Below are 12075 nucleotides of genomic sequence, written 5' to 3'. Positions count from 1 at the left end.
GGAGCAGTAGTATTAGGTGTAACGTCAATAGTACTTGTTGGGAAAGGTGTAGTGGTATTATGGCCAGTGGTATTAGTTGTAACTTCAGTAGCACTGGTTGAGAAAGCAGTGGTTGGCATAGGAAGAGTGGTACGAGTATAAGCAGAACTAGTGATATTATTCTCAAAAGTGGTAGCCTTAGTAGTAATTGTAGAAGGACGTAGAGAACCTGTTGGGAAGGTACTTGTCATAGGTGTAGTAGAAACTATAGGGCCACCATATATCCAAGTAACCTCAGTTAGCTTTTCTAGGCTAATAGTCTTGTTAGTCAGTTGAATAGTCAGCGTCTGCCAGAAAAGAAGAGAGAGTTCGTATTTGAGAACTTCTTAAACATCACATTTAAGTCATTTTCAAATTACAATTTAACAAAAACCAATGTATTCATTCTTTTCCAGCGAGTAATAAAAGGATATAAACATTCCTTTTCAGTCACTGACTCCAGACAGATAAATAGGGGGATATGTTGTGTGCATGACCCCTGTGCTGGAAATCTGTGTCTTTCCACTTCATTAGGCCATACCACATTGCTTGCAAGTATTTGCAGCTTTGATTAAGCATTGATAACCAACACTTATAAAAATCTCTTTGCTTTGCCACTAGATTTTAACCTTCCTCAGGGCAATCGGGTTTCATGTCTTTACCATCCCCAACATGTAGTATTGTGCCTGGCATATAATAGGCATCTGATACGCTACAAAGTTTCCTACAAAGAAGTTCTGCATCAGTCTTAACTGGAAGTAATTACTTGCAGAGGGTGGTCTTGAGCTCAATAGTCCAGGAAAAATGTGTTCAAGTAGAGAACTAGAAAGGACTAGAGAGAGAAAAGCTATCTGATTGTTCAGGGGGTCATCTTCCAAAATCCAAATATCAGCAGGGTGGGCACTCTTTCACTGCTTGGAAGACAGGAACTATACTTACCCATTTTCACTTCCCTAATTGACCCCCTACAGGTCACTGGATCATACTTAGGGCAGGTCTAGTGTTCGAAAGTGGGATATTTTTCCCTCTGTGGTTACTCTTGGTAACTCTACTGGTAATTTGTCTTCCACATAGGTGGCTCCACTCTGTTTTGTTAACCAAATAATTTTATCTCACATCACAGGTGGGACATATTCATTTTGATGATTACTACAGTTGACTGCCAATTTTCACCAACCTATAAGATCTATCAATTTGACCAGGGACATGAGTAATTTCAGGAAGGAGGGAGAAAATCTACAACAATTTTAGGGGATCACACTTTCATTTTAGCCTCTGCCGCAGAAGCAAGTAAGTTTTGTTATGTTAGCCTGAGAGACTAACATCACTTAACACACTGAACCACTTCTGGGAAACACAGGGAAAAGATTCCACCAGACCATTGATCATTGATCCCTGGACTACATTGGGAAGAGCACTGAAGCTACACATTTTACAATAGGATTCAACACTCCCAACTTTTCAGGAACATACTATTGCATGTATCTTTATAACCTTTCAAATGTAAGCAAGTAAAAGAATGAAAATAAAAGTGGTGATAACTTTGCCGAATAATAAAATTAATTTATGATATAACATTCCTTTGAGACATACCTGATTATAAGGGTCACACGTGAAATTCTGCTCCACGATTTGCTGGTTGTTGTAGGTGAAAGTGACTTGTGTCACAGAAATAAAGCTTATCCCCCAGATTTTAATATATCCAACTTTCAGTAGATTCGAGTCATTCAAATACTTATTGTGTATGGTCTGGATTTGCAATAGATTCTATAAAGAACGTTTAAAGAGAAAAAATACATAATACATCTGTTGAAAGACTGTATTTCACATTAAAGTATTAAGAAACCTCAAATTACTATTGTTGTGCCGGTTTGCTGTTTTATTCTTAAACACTTCATGAAGATACACTTCCTGAGTACCTGCTATGATGAACTTGATAATGCCAACATAATGAAAGTTATTTTATCTATATTGTTACTAATTCTTACAAGGATTTTGGAAAGTAAGTATCATTATCTTAGTTTTACAGATGAGGAAATTGAGGCTCTGGGAGTAAAGGGAGTAGCTAAATGACACAGATATGGTCGGAATCGTGATGTGCCTATGTGCCTAGCTCTGTATGAGTTAACACAGCATGAACACAGAATCCCGGCAAACAGCCCCTAGACTAAGGATAGTTCGCAATAAATATAGGACTGGATTAAATCATGAACTGTTTAAGTATCATCACAAGGGTTAAACTAATGTGAGGTAAGTCATGAAGTAGTATGTGATTAAGGCCTAAATGAAAAGCATAGTGAATATTTGTTATGGATGGTAAGAGAAAGGAGAAATCACTATGGAATAAGGGGGGTCAAAAAAGGACTTAGGAAGGACATGGAACTTTAGGAAGCCTGGAAGGGTGGATGGATTTAGAAAGGTGAAATGAATGAGGAAGGGGCTGGAGGCAGGGTCATATGGAAGAAAATCATGCTATTTGAGTGCAAAAGCTATGGTAGCTCACACTGATTAAATGAAATAAGACTGGTTAAGATGGATGAGGAAGATTTTATGCAATGAATCAAGGAGATAGTTGCAGTAGAGTAACACTATAAACTCCTTGACTCTCATGGCAACAGTAGAAAGAAAAAAGAAATCCGTTCAATTGGCTTTATGGAGAATATAATAAGGTTTGAGACTGACTGCACAAGCAGAATCAAGGGAAAGTGAGGAAAAAGGGATATAACAAGTAAATAGGTGTGCTGAAGTTAGCGCTTATTGATTTGGGAGAGCCTACTGTTAAATTGCCTGAAATTCTGCAAGCCAGTCGATAGCTTGAAATTGGCTAAAATGGTGGAAATACTTACACCACAGGAATTAGCAAATGCTACAAATCAACTCCACACTCCTATTACCCCATACCAGCCAGCATGCCATTGATAATTACCCCGTGGAAAGTTAGAAGCTTTCTTTCATGTCAAGCCTCTAATCCTTAGAAAGAAATGCCATCAAATATCACATAGAAATAAGAATTCACTTATCACTTCTTTGGAATAAGAGAAGAATGCAATTTTAGAGTTAGGAAGTATTTAAGGGAAATGTAATGTTTTATAATAAAGAAACACAGATTAAACAGGGGAAGTGTGTTCCCTAGCTTAAATAACTAGTTAGTACAAACAGAACTAAAATCCAGGGCTTCTAAATCAACAGTTTCATTTAAAAAACATTTTGAGAGGAAAAATATGTAGTCTTCAATTCAACTTTTCTTAAATTAAGGAGAGAATTTACACATTTAATTAGTATACAAAGTCTTGCATTTAGTTTCAAAAAGGCAACTGCAGGATGGAGAGAGCATGATCTGACAATCATGTCTATGAGGATAATTTGAAAGTTTTAGTTGACCATGAGATTTATATGTGATACATGTGTTTAAAAAATTAACACAATGTGAGGCAGTAACAGTAAGAAAATAGAGAATAGCTAAAAAGAGGTCATAGTTGGGTAATGAACTGTTTATTGTTTTATGTCACTGATTTTGTTTTTTTAAGATTTTTATTTATTTATTTGACAGAGAGAGACACAGCGAGAGAGGGAACACAAGCAGGGGGAGTGGGAGAGGGAGAAACAGGCTTCCCGCCGAGCAGGGAGCCCGATGTGGGGCTCGATCCCAGGACCCTGGGATCATGAGCTGAGCCGAAGGCAGACGCCTAATGACTGAGCCACCCAGGCGCCCCTGTCACTGATGTTTTGAGGTTGCCTGTTCTGCAGTATAAAGTTCATGCCGTCCTACAGAAGTATATGGCAAGCCACATATGTAATTTTAAATCTTCTTATAGCCACATTTTTTAAAAGTAAAAGGAAACAGGAGAAATTGATTTGAAAACACATTCTATTTAACCCAACATATTCAAAATAGTATTATTTTAACATGTATTCAATATATAAATATTAATGAGGTATTTTACAATCTTTCAAATATTTCAAATTAGGCTAGTCACATTTCCAGTGCTCAAAATTCACATGGGGTCCCTGGGTGGCTCAGTCAGTTAAGCATCCAACTCATAATTTCAGCTTAGGTCATGATCTCAGAGTCATGAGAGAGAGCCCCACATAGGCCTCCACACTGCACTGGGTATGGAACCTGCTTAAGATTCTCTCCCTCTGCCCTCCCCCCAACTCCACTTGCACTTGAACGTGCATGCACACTCCCTCTCTCTCTCTCTCAAAAAAAAAAAAAAAAAAAAGTCACATGTGGCTAGTAGCTATCATACTGCATAATGCAGCTCTAAGATATTCTTTCAATCCTGGGTACCATGTTTTAAGAGGAATCTAGACTAATTGTGGTCCAAGCAGAATAATCAGATCTGTTTAAACACAAAACAGAGGAAGTGTGAAGTTAGCCAGCTGATGTGTAATTCCAAAAGAAGACAGAAAGTATATATAACAGACATCTTCAAATTACTGAAGCCCTGTTATGTAGAAAAGACAATAGATTTCTGTTATGCTCTTTCTTAAATGCAAAATTATAGAGAAGCAAATTCCAGGTTTGACATAGAATGATCCTCCTACTCTAATGAGAATGATATAGGCTATCTCTGGAGTCATTCAACATGCCTGGTAGATTGGTTGTCTTATTTTCTCCAGTTATTCACTCCTCCCTATTCATACCCTTTTCCATGTGATTTCGGCAATGCCCTCCCTCTCTGGATGGGGCATTCTATCCCACCTTTGTCTTTGGGCTTGGCCATCTGACTTTTCCTTGCTAATAGGATGTTAGTCAACTTGCTGCAAACTGGAGATTTGAAAAAGTGCTCAAGCATTTCCATTTCTGTTTTTGCCCTCTAACAGTCATAAAAAAGGTTCTGCCCAGAGCTGTCCATAAAGCAATCTTAGATCATATTAACATAAGGACTGGCTTGCGAAATTCCAGGCAATTTAAGAGTAGGCTTTCCCAGGGGCACCTGGGTGGCTCAATCATTAAGCATCTGCTTTCAGCTCAGGTCAGGATCCCAGGGTCCTGGGATCGAGCCCCGCATTGGGCCCCTTGCTCAGCAGGGAGCCTGTTTCTCCCTCTCCCTCTCCCTCTTCTATGTGTGTGTGCTTTCTCACTCTCTCTCTCTAATAAATAAATCTTTAAAAAAACAAAAATGAAAATAAAACCAAAATAGTAGGCTTTCCTAAATCAATAAGAGCTAGCTCCAGCACAGCCATTTACTACAAGTTATATCCTCTTTTCTTCATTTTCCCTTGATTCTGCTTGCAATCAGTCTCAAAATCTTGTTAATTTTCCATAATGCCAATTGAACATATTTCTTTTTCTCAGATAGTTGAAGAGCCAGCTGACAGGTGTGTGAGTGAGTACAGTCAGGATCATCCAAGCAGCCAAACAGTCCCATAGCTGATTGCAAGCCAGCCAAGATCAGCCATGTCCAGCTCAGATCATCTGAACACTACAAACTCATAGGCTAAATAATTTATTTAGTGTTTAAATTATTTGTTTATTGTTACAGCTGCTGAAATTTTGAGGTTGTTTCTTATACACCATTGTTGTGCAATAGATAACTGATCTAGCATTATCCTGCAAAATATTTATCAGCCAGAAAATGATGTCTCATCCCCAGAAAACATGTCATACATTTAAAGACTCATTTTTTCACCAGCATTATATGAATTACAAGTTTCTTCTTATAAAACTGATGGTGTACTGGATAATTGTCAAAATAAGGACTGTTTCTTCCTGATATTAATGTCAACAGACCCAATTTATAAGTGTAAAGGGAGGAAGTTCCTCCTATTAAGATGTAGGATATTATTTTGATACAGTTAACTGATAATGTTTAATCTGTAGCTAACTGGGAATGGATTTATAAAAATTCAATAAAATACTCTTACCTGAGTTGCTATAAAGTTTGCCAAGAAATAGTTTCCATTTTCATAGGTATCTATAAGCAAGAAAAAAGAATAAGCAATTACTCATTGCTTCAACTATAGCAGATAATCTTGTATATAGTCAAAGGGGTCACAATTACTGATCAGGATAATCATGACCTCTCTGAGGAACATTAAGGATAGTAGCCAAGGGATTCTTTCACTCCAGGGTAGTATGGGGATGTACATATGGAAGAGGGTATTTCAAGTGAGGATCAAGTGGTTGTAAAACCAGAAAATCTTGGTTGAACTAAAGATAGATACCCCAGATGAGGAAATGTGGAGGCTACTGACTGGTTTCTTCTGTGCCAACCTAACAAGCACATAACCATGAACGTTGACATGACTTGAAGACAAAGGCTCACAGCAGAGGAGAGTGGTTAGGAATTCAGGCTCAAGTCAGACTGATATGGATTCAAATCCCTGATCCTACAATTAATAGTTGTGCAAACTCCGGCAAATAACATTTTATCATCTGTAAAATGGAGATAGTAGCACCTAGCTCATGGTATGCTGCATGAGCAGAGTAAGTACTCAGAATGTATACTTCACTATCATAAGCAAAGTCATCATCATCTTCACCTTCATGATTCTTCTCTTAGATCATCCTATCATAGTGATCTAGTTCCCAAGCTCTCCTGCCTCTACATAACGTACTCCATCAATTCTTCCCCAGACCCTCTTGGCTCCTCTAGGCTCCAATTATGCTCCAGAACACTCCATTCTGACAAACCCTTTACTTGGCTCTCTCTATAGCAAGCAATCACTACATCTTTTTAGTGCCATATTGTCTCAAAAAAAGGTAGCCTCTGCTTCTTATGTCTGTGGACCCAACTCATAATTCAATCCTACATCTCCTATATTTCAGTTCCTATGTTTCCTTTTTTCACTGAATCTGATCTTTTCAAAGTCACCAGTGACACAATATGTTAAATCTAAATATCTCTTCATTATATGCAGGTGTTTTAGACCTCTTTCCCCACACATCTCTTCCTTGAAATAATCCTTAGTAGGTGTCTACTTTACTCATTCTTCTCATGTAGCTTCTATAATTCTTATTTCTTAAAAGTCAGTTCCATTTCATGTTCTGTTCTTGCCCTTATCAACATTCCATCTCTTACCAATATTCCAACATATTCTCTCCTTGAGCCTATTAATCCTATTTCTTTTCTATAAATTACCTCTACCCTTGAAGAAATAATTATAAAACGTATATTTTTTAAATTTAGCCTTGGCTAGAAAATGTAACCTAAGCATATACTTATAGACTCTTCTAGCAGTTTGAATGAAGAATTTCTAAAGAATGGAATTTTGTTAATAAGGTGATCTAAGATTATCCTTGAGCTAGCTATTAAATCTCCTTATATAAGGAAAAATTTAACAAATAGTTAAAAACCTACTAACAGAAAATTTAAGTTAAAGTTATACTTACACTGTGTCTTGGTGTTTTAAATTTTGAATTTCTAAGTCTGTTTGGTGAAAAGGAGCAAAGAGCCCCTCTGTGTAAAAGTTTAAAAAGTATCAAAATTTTAAAACTTTCAGGGACTATTGATTTTTTAACCTTGAGACTAAGACATTTATTGAAGGAAACTAAAATTTTATAGAAAAGTGTTTTCCCCTTAAATTTTTGAAATATATTGCTCATAGGGAGCTGATTTTTAATACCACACTAACTGTGGTGTTATTAACCCACCATGACACCAATCATCTAGTTCTAATTAGCTCAAGCTGTATAAAAGGACTCTAGATTCCCTTAAAACATTGGTTCTCAAACAGCAGTGATTTTGCTGGTGGGACTTTTGGCAATATCTAGAAAAACATTTGATTGTTACATCTTGGGGTTGGGGAGAGTGCTTCTGGCATTTGGGGGGTGTTGCTAAACATCTTGTAAATAACAGTCCAACCACCACCAGCAACAAAGAATTACCTAGCCCAAATTGTCAGTACTATCAATCATATGTCTGATAAGGGACTTGTATCTAGAAGATATAAAAACACTTACAATTCAATAATAAAAAGATAATCTAATGTAAAAATTGACACAGTTTGTGAATAGACATTTCTCCAAAGAAGATGTATGAATTGCCAGTAAGTACATGAAAAGATGTTCAATGCAATTAGTTATCAGGGAAACGCAAATCAATCGAAGCTGCAATGGTATATTAATTCACACCCACTAGGATGACCACTCAAAGAGATGATAGTAAGTGTTGACAAGGATGTGGAGACACTGGGCCCCACATGCACCGCTGAAGGAATGTAAAGTGGTGCAGCCTCCTTATAAAATAATCTGGGAGTTCCCATAAAAGTAAACATAGAGTTACTATATAAAGGGGAAATTCCACTCCCAGGTATGTACCTTAGAGAACTAAAAAAATATGTTTATACAAAAAACTTGTACACAAATGTTCATAGCATTTTTCCTAATAGTGAAAAAGTAGAAACAACCCAAACATCTCCTAGCTGAGAATTGGATATATAAAATGTGGTATATTCATACAATATCATACTATTCAGCCATATGAAAGAAAGGAAGTACAAATACATGCTACAACTCAGTAGAACCTTAAAAATGTTATGCTAAGTGAAAGAAGGCAGTAATAAAAGGCCACATGTATTCCATTATGTGACTCCATATGATTCCATTCCTATGAAATGTTTAGCATAGACAGTTGCATAGTGACAGAGTAGTAAACGCCTAGGGCTGCATCTCCTGGGGCTGGAGAGAATGGGGGCAGGGCACGGGAGGACTGAGGGGTGATATCTAAAAGGTGGAGGGCTTATTTTGGGGGTAAAGAAATTGTTCTAAAATTGTCTGTGTAATGGTTGCCCAACTTGGCAAACATACTAAAACCAGTGAATTGTACACTTAAAATGGGTACATTACATGGTGTGTGAACTGTATCTCAATAAACTCATTATCAAAAAAGTTAAAGTCAGGCCCAACAACTAACAACAACAAAAAGGCATTTATTTTTTAACAAAAATATATATTAAAAAAACTTCCACCTGATTAATCTAAAAGATTAATCCAGTGTGATTTCTACTTGTCGTAACACTTCCAGGCTTCTCACTCCTCTCTTCACCAGACTTTCTGTCATCATATCCATATTTGCAAATTGTGAGCCCCACCGGGAGACTCCATAGGCATCTCAAATTCCAAGGGTGCAAAATTCATCTCCTTATCTCTCATTGTTCTCTAACCTGACTTTACTATTGTCCATGTTCCATACCATGATAATGGAATTGCTTCCTGACCAATCACCCAGGCATGTAGTTGGCATGATCTGACAATGTAGTCTCCAGTCAACTTGGCAAGAGCTCACTGATGCAATACAGTGTTGAATACCTGGGCACAGCCACTAACCCCTTTGGCTACAATTTCTTGCTCACCAAACAAATCCCTGATTAAAATCTCATCCTTCACCTAGATTTAATTTAAGGAAAATACGTACTTCCTAGTAGATGGGAACATTCTAGCTCATTAATAAATATAGTTCTTAAATTTAAAAATTGGCACGGTAGCTTATTATTTTCTTACAAGGTGTAAGGCTGCAAATCTCTTAAAACCTAGTTTGAGTGGCTGGTTAACCTCCTTTCTCTGACTTTTGGACTTTCTGTTGTCATATTAACCACACTGATGTAAATGTAGTATATCTTACCTAATAAATCTTATGTTAAAGGGTTATACTGGAATTTTATTTACTTTGCATATTAATGATATATGCTACTCAGCATCCATGTGCCAGGAATTCTCTCTATATATGAAATCATTTTGTCTGCATAAAGAGATCTACGTGATAAGTAGAGTTTTGTAGATGTTAAAGATGACAAAGTGCTGACAAAGAGATGTTAAGCATCCTTCCAAAAGACATACAACCAGGAAATGACTGAAATGATATCTGAATCTAGAGCTACGGGATGCCACTTGCCACACACCTCTCCATGAAATTTACTTATTAGGTTGAACTTTACAGAAATAATCAGAGACTAAGTTGAACTTTGAAAAAAGTAATCAAATTCTTTCCTATCCCACTCTTAACCTGGTTCCACCTCTAAATGAGTGACCAAATCATTTGAAAAACAGCTCTTTTAAATACCATATTCAATGAGTACAGGGTTATAATGCATTATCTATACACTGAGAAGAGAAAATTAAAGTACCATCCGCAATATTATCAAAAACTTAGAAATACTTAGGATGTATTTGACAAAATATGTGTAAGACCCATGCACTGAAAATTATAAAATGCTCTGAGATAAAGAAGACCTAAGTAATTAAAAATGATAGACAGATGTCCCCAAACTGATTTATAGACTCAATGCAATAGCAGTCAAAATTCTAGCAAATTTTGTTAATTATTATTTGTTAAAATAATTTTGAATCTACCTCAGTTAATACATTGTGGTATTGGTATAAGTATAAACATAGAGATCCATGAAACAGAACAAATAATCCAAAAATAGAGTCTCAGCCATACAGGACCTATTCATAGCTAATAAAGGTGTCAAGGTAATATCACAGGGGAAAAGATTCTGCTTTCAGGAAAGGTGCTGGATCAACTGGACAAACATGCTGGGGAACAAATGAACCTTGACCATTACATACATACAGAATTTAATACAAAATAGGTGACAGTCCTAAATGTAAAAGCTAAAACTCTAAAATTTCCAAAAATACAGGAGAAAAATCTCTGTAACCTTGGGTTAGGCCATGTGATGCTGTGACTTATAATAGGTATTTGGTCTTCATCCCATTTCTGCCACAGAGCTCTTAAAACCCTTGGAATTTCCTAAGCGATAAGAACTAAGTATCTTTTGTTATATTAATGAGGTGACTTATGGAAAGCACCTCAGGTTCCTGGCTGGTTGCCAGGACCAACCCTGTGATCTGAAGGCTGGAACTTCCAGCCCCACCCAGAGACCTCTGGAAGGGGATTGGGGCTGGAGGTTGACTCAATGGCCAATGGCCAATAACGTAGCCAATGATGCCAGTGTAATGAAGCTGCCATAAAAACCCAAAAGGATGGGGCTCATAGAGCTTCCAGATTGGTGAGCACGTGGAGGTTCAGGGAAAGTAGTATCCCTGGAGAGGGCATGGAAGCTCTGAGCCCCTTCCCACATACCTTGCCCTACGCATTTCTTCCACCTGGCTGTTCCTGGGTTATATTCTTCTATAATAGTCTGGTAATCTAATAAGTAAAATGTTTCTCTGAGTTCTGGGAGCTGCTCTAGCAAATTCATCAAACCTGAGCAGGTGGGTGTAGGAACTTCTGATTTATAGCCAGTTAGTGTGAGGTACAGGTAACAACCTGGACTTCGAACTGGTGTCTGAATCGCAAGGCGGGAACCTCCAATCTACAGTGGGTTATTCAGAAGCATGGGTGACAACCCAGCTTAGTATGAAGTGGGAAAGGGAGGAGGAGGCAATCCTGTGGGACTGAGCTCTTAACCTGTGGGATCCAATGCTATCTCCTTGTAGACAGTGTCAGAATTGAGTTGAATTGTAGGACACCTAGTGTCCCAGATTCACTTGTTGGTATGGGGAAACCCCCACACATGTTAGAATTGGTACCAGAATGCTTTTTAGACCAAGGCACAAAAAGCACAAATATAAAAGAAAAGCTTGGAAAAAAATGGACTTTTATCAAAATTAAAGTTTGTTTTTTGTAAGATACTATAAAGGAATTATATAGGCAAGTTACAGACAGGGAGATACAAATTATATCTGATAAAAGACTGGTATACATAACTCCTACAGGTCAATAAGGAAAAGACAACATAATAAAAAATAGGCAAAGGACTTGGATCAATACCTCAATAAGAAGACATACAAATAGCCAATAAACGTAAGATGTTCAGCATCAAGGAAATGCAAATTAAATCCATAATGAGATGCACTATGTACTACTAGAATAGTTAAAATTTTAAAAACTGACACTAACACCAAGTGTTAGTGAAGATGTGGGAAATTGGAACTCTGAATTATTGACGTTAGTAAGGAGAAACCGTATAGCCATTTTAGAAAATACTTGGGCAGTTTCTTCAAAAGTTAAACATACAATTATCATCTGACCCAGCCCAGCAATTTCACTTCCAGGTTTTTACCCAAGGGAAATGAAAACGTATGATCACAAAATGACTTATACT

General features: G+C 37.2%; 1 protein-coding gene across 1 annotated transcript in view; it reads right to left on the bottom strand.

Moving 5' to 3' along the window:
- MGAM2 (maltase-glucoamylase 2 (putative)) overlaps positions 1–12075 on the bottom strand; it is an 83212-nt gene that overhangs the window by 1034 nt on the left and 70103 nt on the right. Inside the window, 3 exon segments of the mRNA XM_035020314.1 lie at positions 1–326; positions 1612–1785; positions 5890–5939. Coding sequence (XP_034876205.1) covers positions 1–326; positions 1612–1785; positions 5890–5939 — 550 coding nt within the window.

The sequence above is a fragment of the Mirounga leonina genome, unplaced genomic scaffold (genome assembly GCF_011800145.1).
Source record: "Mirounga leonina isolate KUSES-001 unplaced genomic scaffold, KU_Mleo_1.0 Mir_174, whole genome shotgun sequence".
NCBI classification, from domain to species: Eukaryota; Metazoa; Chordata; class Mammalia; order Carnivora; family Phocidae; genus Mirounga; species Mirounga leonina.
The sequence above is the reverse complement of the archived record's forward strand: the minus strand, read 5'-3'. Positions and strand labels throughout refer to the sequence as shown.